Genomic DNA, 14766 nt, shown 5'->3' on the forward strand with positions numbered 1-14766 from the left:
TTAGATTTGCAAGATATTTTAAAATTTATGTCCCACATGCCTTTCTTGGGAAGCTACTGGGGAGCAGCTTCCTCAGTAGGAGTGAGTTAACCAAGAAAGAGGAAGAGATCCAACATAGGAAAGAGATGAAGGAACTCCCCAGGCTGATGGTGAAAGGATTTTTAGTTACTCTTGCTGTAAAGCAAATTTCCCTAAAACTTAGCATCTTAAAACAACCATTTTATCATGCTTACAGATTCTAGTTCCACAATGTTTGAAGCCTTACCTGGGAAGATTCGGTGCCTAGGGGTGACTTGACAGTGGGAAACTGGAATAATCTGAGGCATTTTTACTCACGTGGCAGTTGATGCAGGCTGTAGTCTGGGACCTTAGCTGAGGGTGTGTACTGGAATGCCTCCTCCTTCTCAGTGTGACCTGGACTTCCTCACAGCATGGCACTCTCAGGGTGATCAGATTTCTAGGTGGCAGCTCAGAGCTTCAGAGTGAGTATCCTAGCCAGCAAGATGGGGGTTCCATTGCCTTTTATGACCTACTTTGGGAATTCCAAAACCAAAAACCAAACCCATTGCCATCGAGTCGACTCTGACTTACTGCGATCCTATAGGACAGAGTAGAACTTTCCCATAGAGTTTCCAAGGAGTGGCTGGTGGATTCAAACTGCCGACCTTTTGGTTAGCAGCCAAGCTCTTAACCACTGTATCACCAGGGCTTCACTTAGGAAATTACACAGGATTAATTTCTCTGAATGCTATAGGTTACTAGCAAGTCACTAAGGCTGGGCCAGATTCCAGGGGAAGGAACATAGACCCCACCTCTCAACAGGCGTGTCAACTTGTGGACATGTTTTAAAACTGTTGCAGGTGATTTCCTGGATGTGAGGTTAGCAGTAGGTGTAGGGGCAACCTGGCCCTGTAGGAGGTCAGAGGTTCTAGGAGAGGTTTATTTATGAAAAAGTTAAATTGATAAGCGTCTCTTATATGTCTGGACATTGTGGGGAAGGATTTGTAGAATAGTGGAGTTTGGAATTGTATTATTGATGCACATATAGCAAACAAAAGGATTAATTGATTTTTAACCACGAAAAAAAGGTTATACAAGGAAAAGTAATCATTTCCTTTAGGTTCAGCTGTGAATAGCATTTATGTAGTAACAACAGTGTGTAAACATTACCTACTAGTCTAACGGTTTTACTGGGAAGATGGGGGATGGAAAGGACGTGTCACGTGTGGGAGTTGGATATGGGGAGAAATAAAAGGACTATCTGTATCACCCATCCATAGTTAACCCCTAAAACTGGAGGGGACGCGGAGGGCGGGAAGCTGCATGCTGCTGAAGACATGGAATTAAACACATATAAAAATAATAAGCTGAAGGAGTAAAAAGTGCTTGCCTTTGGGGAGTGGGAAGTGGTGATGGTGAGGAGGGCAGGATTTCTATTTCCATTTTCTTAAACAAATCTTGTAGAATTCTTTGACTCTTGTGGCTGTCTAACTTTGACGAAAATAAAAGCTAAAAAAAAAACTTTCCACAAAAAGAAACACCAGGCCCAGATGATTTTACAAATGTTCAAGTAAGTTCTCATCGTCTGTAAACTGTTTCGGAGGCTAGAAATAGAGGGAATGTACCCTCATTATTAGCTAATGAGCCTAATGTTCCCTTGGTACCACAGCCGGACTGGGACACTATGAAAATAAGAATACAAACCAGCCTTGCTTCAGAACACAGTTACAGAAATACAAGTAAAATATCGTGCAGGAAGAAACACGCACACACACGCATACCAGGAACAAATTGTGTGTAACCCAGGAATGCAAGGAATGTCTTTACAGTGGGCCTTGAGTTGGCAGTTGGCTGCCCTGAGCCTATCATTTTTTCCCTCTAGGCTTCTAGTGCTGTTAAAGAAAGCCAGCCCATTCCACAATCCCCGTGATTATCATTGCCTCAGACCATTCAAGCACCACAGCTATCAAGTGTCCCAGTGCCTAACCTTCCAGCTACATCTCATTCCAGTTAATCATGTGTCCCAGTGCCTAACCTTCCACCTACACCTCTTTCCAGTTAACCATGGTGAAAGTCTTCATAGTTCTGATGCCACTACACACCAAGGGTTATCACACCCTACTTCTCACCAGCTAGAGTTCTTGCTTCCAGACTGGTGAGTAAAACAACTCTAGACTCCCATCCAAGGGTCTGTTGGTTTAGGGCCCTCCCAATGCCAGCTGTTCTAGCCTTGGTTCCTCAGGAAGCAGAGTCTGAAATGGTGAGATTATGTGCTCTCTTTTCTGGGGAGAGTTCAATTACAGGGAGAAGTGAGGGAAAGGAGGCAGAAGAAGGGAGAGCCAATATGAGAATGTATTATGGAGCTGACTGCCATTAAGTGCAATTGATTGTCTGATCTTGTTGGAACATCCCCTAAAGGGTCATATAAACTACTGGCGCCTGCCTTTCATTGGTCAAAGTTTTGCCTTGCGTACCCAAGAGGAAGGTTCTCTTGGGACATGCCTACACCTGACATAAGGAGAAACTGCTGCCATGAAAGCCTCAGTCTGGAATGACAGCGGTGACTGCAGCTAGATCCAGGGCTGAGAGAACAGCACAAGTTGTTACTAGGGCCGTCCCGTGCACAGGTACAGACCTAAAGATAGAAAACTGAGGTTAGTGTCCTCTCCATATGGAAAATAACTTGATCCCTACCTCACTCCATATTCAAAACCGTTTTCAGTAAAGATCTGAATGTAAAAGAGTAGAATTTTTAGAAGAAAATATAGGAAATACAGAAAGATTTCTTGAAACTGACACAAAAAGAACAAACCATAAAAGTTTGATAAACTTAATTACATTAAACTTTAGAAATTTGGACATTAAAAGACAAGGCAAGTTATAAACTTGGAGATGTTTATAACATATAACATAGCTATCCAAAATCTACGAATTAATAAGAAAAAAAAAACTACACGGTGGAAAAATGATAAAAGGATATGAACAGGCAACTCGCAGAACAGGAAACCCAAATGGCAATACACATGAAAACATGCTCGTCATCATTGTTAAGATGAAATGAATATTAAAACCATAATATGTGTCTGTACATTTGGGCCTGGTTCACAGATGGATTGGTATAATATATTGTGCTGGACAAAAAACGGACTTAAGCGTTGATTTAGTAATACATGCTTATGAATAAAAGTATGAAGATACACTTCAAATTATGTAAAAGGTATCCAGTGGGGGCTGTGATAGGGCTTCAACTATATCTGTAATGTTTTATTTCTCAAGCTGGGTGATGGAAACATGTTATACTTTGTATGTTTTTTCTAGTATAATATTCCACAAAATATATATATATATATGGGAGTGGAGGATTAAATGAGATAGTGCTTGTCAAACATGTAGCACAGTACGTGGTTCATAGTAAGTGCTCAATATAATATAAACTATTATTATTCATTAAACAAGTATTTATTTAGTGCTTACTGCATGTCAAATCCTATACCGAGTCCTGGAAATGCAATGGTGAGCAAAACAGATGTGGCGTCAGCTCTCACGGAGCTTACAGTACACAGATGGAGATACAGACAGTAAACCAATAAGCAAAGAAAAAAGATCTGTATATATGTATTGAGAAGACCAAAGAAGAATTGATGCCTTTGAATTATGGTATTGGCAAAGAATATTAAATATACCCTGGCTTGCCACAAGAACGAACAAATCCGTCTTGAAAGAACTATAGCCAGAATGTCCATTAGAAGCGAGGATGGCTTGGACATGTTATCAGAAGGGACCAATCCCTGGAGAAGGACATCATGCTTGGTAGAGTAGAGGGTCAGCAAAAAAGACTAAGACCCTCCATGAGATGGATTGACACAGTGGCTGCAACGGTGGGCTCAGCATAACAATAATTGTGAGGATGGCACAGGACCAGGCAGTGTTGCCTTCAGTTGTATATAGGATTACCATGAGTCGGAACCAACTCGGCGGCACCTAACAAAAACACCATATGTATTGAGCTCCTCTTCTGTGCTGGGTGCTGTTGGGAGTTTACTGATGTGTGAGGCCTAGGTCTTGCCCTTAGGGATCTTCCAGCCTGGGGGAAAGAGAAGAGAAGGTGGACTTAACAGGGGGCTTGGATGAGTGGAGTGATGAAGGGAAGCCCAGTAACATGTCTTGACTGGGCCTATGGGAGTAAATGGCCCAAGGAGATTTATGGGGACGAAGACAGTTGTGTACAAGAGGCTGAGTGGTGGGGTGGGCGACACTTTGGAGCCAGTTGTTCTAGGCTCGAATCTCGATGCTGTTACCAGTTAAGGGACCTCTCTGAACTTCAGTTTCTTCAGCCGTAAAAGAGACGGTTCCCACCTCCGGGTTGTTGTGAGTAGTAGCTGTTATTTTAAACAAGAGGACGAGGGACAATAAGTAGTAGTGTTATTTTAAACAACAGGACAAAGGACAGGCCAGATGCTTTCCCACCTTCATTCTCACCTCATAGTTTATACTTTCTACTCTGGAAACTTTCAAGCACAGCAAGAGTAGACAGAATAGCACAGTGGATCCCTATGTACCCATCACCCAGATTCAACATTTGTCAACTCATGGACAAACTCATTTCATTTATGTCTCCATCCCTTCCCCCTTCCCATGTTATTTGAAGCAACTCCCGGACATCATATCATTTTGTCCATAAATGTTTCTGTCTAAAGAGACCACCTTATCTTTGAACAGATGGTGATTGCTCTGCAGAACACCACCGCAACCAGCCGCTACCTGCGAGTCCTCCCACCTTCCACTCCGTACTTTGCACTTGGATTGGGTGAGTTCAAGTAGCAGTTGTTTAGACTGCATCAAAATGATTTGTTGGGCTTCCTCCCAGTTACTAGCCCGCCTGGCCCTCAGATGACGCCTGCATCTGTGTCCTGAGCTCAGGCCCACGTTTCCCTAGGCAGCGCTGGGGGCCTTTCACGCTCACCCAGCAGCCAGCCTGCTTGTCCTCCTGGTGAGGCCTGGGTGTCTTCCATGTCCTCAGTCTTGACAGCTCCTTTCTCCTGGTCACTTCCATTCAGGCACCGGTTCTGTCAGCTCTGGCGTCTGCTTGGGTCTCTCCTCACCCTCGCTCTCACTGCTCTCTGTCCACCCTCCTCATTCCTCACACCACTCCCAGCCAGCTTCCTGCTTCCAGGCCACACTAGTGTTTTCTCAAGAACAACTCTGGTTCTGTCACCCTTGCTCAGAAATCTCAAATGGCTCTCTGCTGCCCACAAAATAAGTGTCCCCACCTATCCATTTCTACCTGGAGTCCTTGCCCTTGCAGCCTGTTCCCCTGGCACACCCTGCTGGTTCTGCCATCGTCATGGCCTTGGTCCAGAAGGCTTTCACTCATGGGGTCGGCCCCAGCTGTAGCAGGTCCACCCGTGCCCTTTTGTGGCTGGCTGGCTGGTCTCCGGATCCTCATTTGCTGCTCTTGCCATGTACAGGGATGTTCCCGGGAAAAGGTGGAATGGTGGCTCCGGGAATGACCTGCCAGTACATCGTCCAGTTTTTTCCTGACTGCCTTGGAGATTTTGATGATTTTATTTTAGTGGAGACCCAGTCAGCCCACACGCTGCTGATCCCTCTACAAGCCCGGAGGCCGCCCCCAGTGCTGACGTGTGAGTGCGCATTCGACTTTGCCAGGGAGTTGGTTAGGGTTTGGAGGGTCCCTATAGAGAGTGCCTGATGCTCAGTGTCCCCTTGTAACAGCACACAACTTGTCCTCTTGGGTAGGGGCTTCTGGGTCCTGAGAAGGAACCTGCTGGCAGCTCCACACAGTCTTCCAGCATCAGGCCTTGATCGTCCTCCTTGCTGTTGGGTTTTCCCAGCTTCCACAGTTTTCCACAGCATCAGGCCTTGATTGTCCTCCTTGCTGTTGGGTTTTCCAGTGGAGGTCAACTTTGAATTAACAAATAGCAGGGGAGGAGGCCAGCAGCCCAGCTAATCCCAACATGAGTTTGCTGGTTTGAGAACCTCCCCTGAGTGGACTGTGCTACATGGAGGCAAGGATGGAGACCTGGGCACCCCGAGAGCTCTCAGCCAATATTCCCTCTGTGGCTGTAGGGGTTGGCTTCCTTTGGAAAGCCAGCTTTGGCTGGGCTCCCTCAATTACAAGCTTTTTTGGATAAGCCCAGGCAAGGAGTTGGGACTCTGACCCCCTCCTTCTGTCACAACCCCTAGGGCCCTGCTGGGTGACCCCAGATGAGGCATGAGTCCACAGTGGGTACTGACTCAGGAGTGGGTGGAGTCTCACAGTGCTGCTACCACGTGGCCCAGCAGCAGTCTGGGCTGAGTCCAGAGTTAGTGCAGGGGTCACATGTCCCCATTCATCTGTCTGCTCGGGGTGCTGGGTGGGGCCCCCACACCCTTCCACTGCTGCTCTGAGCTCCGGCTTGGGAAAGCAGTGACGGCAGGGCCCTCTCTTACGCGTCTTTCCCTGCGGCTGCAGTGCCTCAAGTGTTGGACTGTGGCTACTGTCTCATTGGGGGGGTGAAGATGACCAGATTTGTCTGCAAAAACGTGGGCTTCAGTGTCGGCAAGTTCTGCATCATGCCCAAAAAGAGCTGGCCACCACCAAGTTTCCGGGTGAGTGATCACAGATTGTCACCTGGAAAAAGAACAATCCATCAAAGGAAATGACCCCCATGAAGGACTTGCTAAATACTCCTGTGAGTGGAAGTACCCAGAAAACAGGATTTCATAACCTCTCAGCCCAACCGCCACAGTCCAGACGACAGTGAAGATGTGTGGGGGTTAGGGTGGGGTTCTGGTTGTGCCGCTACTGCCCGCACGACCTTTCTCTTCAAGGCCAGCCCAGTGTCACTGCGTGCACCAGTCAGCACGAAGGGGCAAATGTTTGAGTGTATCAGAGGTTGCGCATTGGCAGCTCTGGGGCGGAATCCTGCTGGCCAAATCCTGTGTCGTATTTATGTGACACAGTGGTTAACAAGTTAGCGCCTGTTTGGAGCGGAGATTTCACGTAAAAACCCGCATTTCCAGTCTCTTGGAACAATGGGCAGCTGTGCTGGGCTGGGCCAGGATTCCACCGCAGCCCTGTTGGCTGGAGCCGGGAGGCAGGGCACGCACACTGCCTTCCTGTTTGCCCCGCCCCACCTCCCCCCATCACAGCCCAGGCACTGACACCATTTCTCGTCATGTGTACACCTTTATTTTCTTATAGGAGAGAGGTTTCTCTGTACCCACGTCTCCAGAAAACACTTGGTAGATCCAGAGGACCTCATGTTCCAAAAAACACATTTCACTCATCCACCTTACCTGCCAGGGCTGTAGGCATGGGTTTGTGTCCGTGGCACACCTGGTGGCTTCCTGTGTAGGTACCGGGGATGCAGCCTTGCTAACAGGATGGCAGCTGCCCTCAGGACTCGGGGCTTTTAGCCAGGCGTGGGTGGAGAATGGGGGCAGCCAGTGAACAGGCACTGACAATACAGGGTGCTGCAGAAGGGGAAGACAGTGTACTTTGGGAGCCTAGAGGGACTTCACAGCCCACCTCCTCTGTGAGGCTTTCTCTCGCCCCTCTACTTTATGTCTGAGCACCTGGCAATTGTATTCCGTGTCCCTCCTACCAGCAGTCCGTTTCTGACAGATGCTCTAAGACTCACTCATCTTTAGCCTTCAGAACTCATCTGTGCCTGGTGCGTGGTGAAGGCTGAGCAAATGCTTGCTGAATGAGCCCCCGTTTCTCCATGAGAGCTTTAAGATCCTTCAAGTTTCAGAATGGATGTTTGGAGGGGAGAAATTTGCTGTTGGAGCACTGGATTTCACAATTTCTTCTGCACCTTTGTGTAACCTTTTGCTTTTCTTTAAGGCTGTGGCAACCAAAGGCTTTGTTGAACAACTTCCCTTTGGAGTCCTCCCTTCAGTGTTTGAGCTGGCCCCAGAACAGGCCGTATTAGTGGAGGTAGGTAATTAGACATGGGTGTGTATTTTCTTCTCCTTGTAATTAGTCATGCCTACTTCCTCAACTGCTCGCATGATTTCATTTTCTCCGTGTTTTTATGACCCAAATGTCCATTCCCACGCTCTCCCAACTTCAGACGTTTTTCTGGGTAAGTGCATGTTCTTGCATTATGTGGGGCAATGTTGTTTAGCTATCTTAGGACCTCCCTAACAAAGCAAACGCTTTCAGAAGGCCTGGCATTTCCATCAGGGTCTCTGAGCCTCACTTGCTCACACCTCAGCCTGGGAGTCACCTCCATCAACACCTAAGCTGCCCTCAAGATCTCTCCTGGACTCCTCAGTTGCTCTCGGACCCTCCCCGCCTCCCTTACCACCACTACCATCTGGTGCCTGGGTGATTAGAGTGGCCTCATTCCTCCCTTTTCTGTTTTACCCTCGGTTTCTGTGGTCTCAAGGCCTGCCTTCCTTAGGCCTCATTCCAGAGGTCCTGACCCCTTCCTGTGGGCTTCTCCCTTCCTAACTGTCCCCTTTCAGCATCTGCTTCAGCTAGTCACACCTGCTCGCTGGTCCTCAAAGTACGTGAGAGACACCATCGCTTTCCTGCCCTGCAGCTCTGCTCCCTTGCCCTCCCCGACTGCCTGGCCCAGGAGTCTGACCCTGTGCCGTCATGGTGGCCGATGTGGGGCTGCGTCACGCATGCCTGGCCTTCCTTCTTCACTAGTCTGTTTAGCACCTGACGTCCAGGAGTAAAAGCTGCCCAGTGTCTGGAAGTGGGTTTGGCCTGCACCATGATATCAGGTAGTGAGATCCATGAGCCATTGGTTCTCAGACTGGGCTGCACACTGAAAATCACCTGAGAAACTTGAAGACTCACTGAATCCTGGGTCCTAGCCTTGAGGTGTGGAATTATGGGTGTGGGGTGTGAGGTGTGGCCAGGGCACAAGACTTCCCAGGTGATTCTACTGTAGCAAAGCATGTGGACCACTGCCCTAGGCTGCTTTGCTGTGCTGTAAAGGAGGGCTTCCTGTTATCAGCCTCTCTCCAGCGTCAAGTGTCTGATGGGCTCTGGTTCGAGAGCCCTGGTGCTTGGCTCTCCCGTTCATGTCAGTGTAGGTCAGGTCCCCGATGTGGACCTTTGGTCTCAGCGTTTGAATGGGGCCAATTCAGGAGTGCAGTAGGGCTTTCACGGTCCTCATTTGCCACTGAGGACCAGGCTGGGTCTGCAAGGTACCACACACAGGCCAGGCTGTCTCTCTCCTTGGACTAGGCCAGCCCTTGTCAGAGCCTTGTCATGACTCTAAGGAACTTGGGGGCTGGTCTACACCGACCAGGCCAGGACTCCCCCCTTGTTCCATCCTCCTGTGATCCCCAGGGAAAGGAAGAGGGTAGCAGGAGGACCCTCTGGGGGGCAGTAGGGGAGGCAGGGAGGTTTTTTCCCCCTTGCATTCCTTAGGTGTTTTGCTTGCTGATTAATTTGGTTTTTGTTTATTTGTTTTAAAGGTATTTATTCATATTTATTATTCGTATTTCCAAATAAGAAATAAATTCACATGATTAAAAATTTTAAAAATGCAAAGAGGTAAACAGAGGATTGCTCTCCTTCACCCTGATTCCTCTCCCCAGGGCCACGACCTTAGAGTCTGTGATTGTGCTTCAGAGGCGTGCTAGGCCTAAGTGAGCAACTGCATGTGTGGGTTTTTCTCCTTCACACAAATCATTTCCCACTCTGCTTTTGCCGTGCACCGTGCGTTTTCACTTAACATGATGTTTTAGAGAGCAGGCTTATCTTTTTCACAGCTGCGTGGTGTTCCACTGTGTGCGGGAACTGTAATTTAGTTCAGCAGCCCCTATGATGAGCAGAGATTTTTCCCATCTTTGGCTCTTTCACCACATAGCTCATACATACCTCCCTGGATCCAAAGTAGGAGTCTGCCTGTAGGATAAGCCCTTAAAGTAGAATTGCTGCACCAAGAGTCTGTGTGCTCAGAATTTGATACGTGTTGCCAAATCCCCTCCTGAAGAGTATACCAATTCACACTCCCACCAGCAACGTGTGAGGGTGGCAGTACAGTGTGCTATCAAACTTGAAAAAAAAAAAAAAAAACTAGTTTGGACATTTTTTTAAATTTTTTATTTTTATTGTTGTTGAGAATATACACAGCAAAACATACCCCAATTCAACAGTCTCTATGTAAACAATTCAGTGACGTTGATTACATTCTTTGACTTGTGCAACCATTCTCACCCTCCTTTTTTTGGGTCCTTCTTCCCTCCTCATAAAAATGGCGTGGGGGAGGCCTCTGGCTTCCTCTAGCTCCATAAAGGGGAAGGAGAATCAAGATCAACAGCCCAAGGCCAATTCCTATGAGGGGGAGGTCAGACATACCTCCTCTCTCCACCATCTTTACCAACTCTGACACCAGCTGTCCCTTCCACGGCACTCTCTACTTCTCTGCTGGGTTCCATAATTCATTACAATGGCCACACAGAACTCACAGACCATACTCAGGATTATGGGGCTTGTTAGTGAAGTAATGGTTATAATTCAGGTTTAGGAACACTCAGGGTACGGTTCTTCAGTCAGGGCAGCCTCTTCCCATCCGTGCTCACAGGCACACCTCTTCCTGGCCCTTGGCCTCTGCTGCTCAGGCAAGTGTTACAAAGTGTCAGGGGCTGGCCCCAGCAAGGAAGGACCCTCACTGTGGGTCCTGGTAGATAATCCGAAGAACTGACACATAGCCCTTTCCAAATTCATACGCTCAGGGAAACTTACTGACACGGGCAAGCAGCTGCTCTCCAGTGGTGGCCGGCTGGAGCATTTTCCACAACTACCTAGACAGGGAACCAAGCCTATATACCATTCCAGCTGGGACCAAGGCTCATTGTTTTCTCCCACGTCCTTGAGCAGTCAGTGTTCCCAGGGACTTCACATCCAGGCCCAGATGTTTTCCTTCTTGTTCCTAAGGCATTCTTCGGCCTTGGCCACTGGCCCAGTCATGCCATTCCCGGCCTTGTACCTTAGCCCAAGTCCATCCCAAATTCATCCCTTTTATTTATGCTTCAGGGAGGAGCAAAGCTGACTCCATTAGGAAGGGGATGCATATAGCTGAATAGCATTACCTACACAAAGCTCTTTTAGCTTTGCTTATATGTGCCTGGAGGCATCCCATGCCACTCAGTTGTCTTGCTCTGTCTCCTGCTGGTCTCTTCTGCTGCTGTTTTCTCTGCCACCTCGTCTTGCCTTCTTCAGTGTTATACCTTTTGCTCTCTGTCTCCTGATTCGAGGAGCTTCTTAACACAGGGATCCCGGGTCCAAAGGACACACTCCATTCTTGGATGTTCTTTCCCGGTGGTGGTGGGATCATTCATGTCTTTCCTACCTCTGGGATGGCTCATTTTAAGCCCAGCAGAATGACAAAACTGACCAGTCCCCTTGGTGGGCCACAATTACCCTGTTTCCGCAGCCCCACTCATTCACTTGGATGGGAGTTACAAGACCATGGAGAGAAAGGCCACTCAAAAGCTATTGCACCGCACTCGATAACATAAACTCACTGCCGCCCGAGGTTCCCATCCAGTTGTTCAAGTTCCTGTTGTCAGCTTAATCCCGTATAGATAGTTCTTAAAAGAGCACAGTGCTCAAGGCAGACATTTTTTACTAGTTAAGCTAAACTATTGCTCGGTTCCAACAAGACTTCAGGGGATATTTTTGGTTTAAGGTTTAAAGTTTACCTTAGGGCAGTAGTTTCAGGGGTTCATCCAGCCTTCACGGCTCTAGGAAGCCTAGATCCATGAGAATTTTAAATTCTGGTCTGCATTTTCCCACTTTAGATCAGGATTCTTCTGTGGAATCTTTGATCAAAATGTTCAGCAATGGTAGCCGGACATCATCCAGTAGTCCTGGAAGCAGTTGTTCCTGGAGGCAATAAGCCACACATTTCATATTCTCCTCCCATTCCTGACTGCCCTTCTTCTGTTGCTCCAGGTGAATGGAGACCAATTATAGTGCTTTGGATGGCTGCTTGCAAGCTTTTAAGATCCCAGGCACTACGCAACGAACTAGGAGGTAGAACAGAAGCACTAAACACCATATTAGGCCAGTTAGCTGGAATGTGCCGTGAAACCACGACCCTAAACCTCCAAACCAAGGAACAAAATCCCATGAGGTTTTTGGTTGTACATAAGCAGGCTCAGCAGCTACTATTTTTTTTTTTTTTTTGTCATTGTTGTAAATATATCTATCACAACTTTTATCAATTCAACTTTTTACAGGTGTATAACTTCTTGACAGCAATTGCAGTAATGGGCTATGCAACCCTACCCTTAATCAATGTGATTTTCCATCACTATTAACCCCCCTTTTCTCTCTCCCTCTCACCCCTGCTAACTACTGATAAACTTTGGGCTTGATACATTTGCCTTTTCTTGTCTTTTTATTTAAGTGAGGTCCGACAGTATTTGTCCTTTTGTGACTGGCTTGTTTTACTCAGCATGATGTCTGTAAGCTCCATCCACACTGTAGCATGTATCAGGGTTTCGTTTCTCCTGCGTGTGCGTGTGTGTGTAGGTACCACACTTTGTTGGTCCATTCATCTGCTGATGAGCATTTAAGTTGTTCCCGCCTTTTGGCCGTTGTGAGTAGCGTTGAATGAACCTTGGTGTACCAGTGTCTTTTTAAGTCTCTGCTTTCAAGTCTTTCGGGTGTGTACCCAAGAGTGGAATTGCTGGGTCGTACGGTAGTTCTATTTTTGCTTTTTTGAGGAACCACCACACCGTTTTCCACAGTGGCTGTCCCATTTTGCATTCCCACCAGCAATGGATAAGGGTTCCAGTTTCCCCACATCCTTGCCCACATTTGTTATTCTTCTTATTTTTTATCTCAGCCATCCTAGTGGGAGCGAAATAATATCACTGTGGTTTTGATTTGCATGTTTCAGAAGGCCAATGACGCTGAGCATCTTGTCACATGTTTGGTGGCCATTCGAGTGTTCTGTTTGGTGAAATGTCTATTCAAGTCCTTTCCCCATTCTATGATTGTGTTATTTGTTTTTGTTGTTAAGCTGTCAAAGTTTTATACATTTTGGTTATTAGATTCTAGTCAGATATATGATTTCCAAAGATATTTTCCCAGTTGGTAGCTTGTCTTTTCAGTTTGTTGGTGAAGTCTTTTCAGGAACAACATTTTTAATTTTTTTGAAGTCCCACTTATTTATTTTGTCTTGTGCTGTGTGTGCTTTTGTTATTATTTTAGATAATCCACTGTTGAAAGCTAAGCTTGACAGCATTGCCTCTGTTTGGTCTTCTAAGGATTTTATGGTTTTAGTTTGCACATGTAGGTCCTTAATCCGTTTTACATTTTTTTTTTGTCATGGTGTGAGGCATGGATCCTGTTGCATTTTTCTGCATGTGGAAATTCAGTTTTCCCAGCACCATTTATTGAAGACAGTGTCCGGGTAGGGGAAGGGTTGTCATGCTTCAAATAGACCCCCAGGGAGATCTGTCTTGTTGCTATCAGAGGCCCCCCCCACCATCCCCGTAGTATGTTGGCTGTGGGTGCAGCCACCACTCAAGATGCCTACTTCCTAGTACACAGCAGCCTCCAGCTGGAAGTGGGAGCAGGCAGACTCAAACTGACTCCCCGGGAGGTCCTGTTGGCTTCAAAGGCCTGAGCTGTGGGGTGTGCAGGGAGGCAGGTATAGTGTTGACTGTGAGAGCAGACTCTACTACACTACCCTTCTGTAGCAATTCACAGTAGGCTTGCAGCCGAAGGTGTCCTGGTAGGGGAGTGCTGGCATGCTCCAAACGGACCCCTGGAAGGTCTGCCTTGTTGATTTTACAGCAGAAGCTTGGGGTCCTGTCTCTTTGTATGGGCAGGGGGTGTAGTAGTTAGGGAAACAGGCCTTTTTTGGGGGGGGCCACTTCCCCAGGAGCCCACATGGTTGGTGGAGGGAGGGAGCAGGGACTGTGGGAGAAGCGGTTCTCCTACCATATTTGACTTGTTGATTCATTGGTTCTTGCCTGTCTGCAGTTTCTCGCTGCTTTCCTCTGCTCCCTGATTCAGAGTCTCTCAAAGCCAAGTGCTGTCTCCCTGTTGTATTTCTTGTTGTATTTGTGGGGGAAGGTTGGAACAATGGTCTATTTACGCTGCTGTCTTTGAGAGGTACTCGTTATGGGCATTTTAAACGTATACAGAAGTAGTGAGAATGGTGTAATGATCCCCCATGTACCCATCACCAGCTCTAACAATTATCAACTCTTGGCCAATCTTACTGCATCTTCACCCCTCCATTGCCCCCAAACCGTCCCCACCTGGACCCTCTAGATTATTTTGAAGAAAATCCAAGACATCATATCATTGCATATGACAGCTAACTTTGTGCTCTTTGCCAATGTAAGTGAAAAAATGTTCTTCTGCATGGTTTCTATTTGCATTTCTTTTATTATGAATGAAGCTGAACATGCTGTCATTTGTGTAAGGGCTGTTTTTATTTCCTTTTCTGTAAACTTTCTCTTCATATCCTTTCAGCGTGCTCCCCACATAACTCTGCAGTGGAGCCTAGGCCAAGACCCCATGGCCTTAGATGTACGGAAGGGAGTGTGGGGGTGAGAGGGAGCACAGAGTGGGGAGCAAGGGGGTGTGTGTCTGAGAAAAGGGTGTGTGGAGGTGGAGGTGGAAGCCTGCTGGTGGGAGGTAACAGGTCAGCACTTCTCTCCACCAGGTCTTGTTCCTCCCAATGAGCCTAGGAGAAGCAAAGCAGACCTTCATCATCGTGTGTGACAACTGCCAGATAAAGGAGCTGGTGACCGTAGGTGGGCTTACTTGTA

The 14766-nt window shown here is 47.3% G+C and overlaps 1 protein-coding gene across 1 annotated transcript in view; it reads left to right on the top strand.

The window, feature by feature from the left end:
• Positions 1–14766, top strand: part of DLEC1 (DLEC1 cilia and flagella associated protein) — a 72765-nt gene that overhangs the window by 22820 nt on the left and 35179 nt on the right. Inside the window, exons 7-11 of the mRNA XM_064277489.1 lie at positions 4720–4807; positions 5469–5642; positions 6473–6609; positions 7850–7942; positions 14661–14751. Coding sequence (XP_064133559.1) covers positions 4720–4807; positions 5469–5642; positions 6473–6609; positions 7850–7942; positions 14661–14751 — 583 coding nt within the window. The remainder of the gene's footprint in view (positions 1–4719; positions 4808–5468; positions 5643–6472; positions 6610–7849; positions 7943–14660; positions 14752–14766) is intronic.

This window comes from Loxodonta africana, chromosome 27 (assembly GCF_030014295.1).
Source record: "Loxodonta africana isolate mLoxAfr1 chromosome 27, mLoxAfr1.hap2, whole genome shotgun sequence".
Lineage (NCBI taxonomy): Eukaryota > Metazoa > Chordata > Mammalia > Proboscidea > Elephantidae > Loxodonta > Loxodonta africana.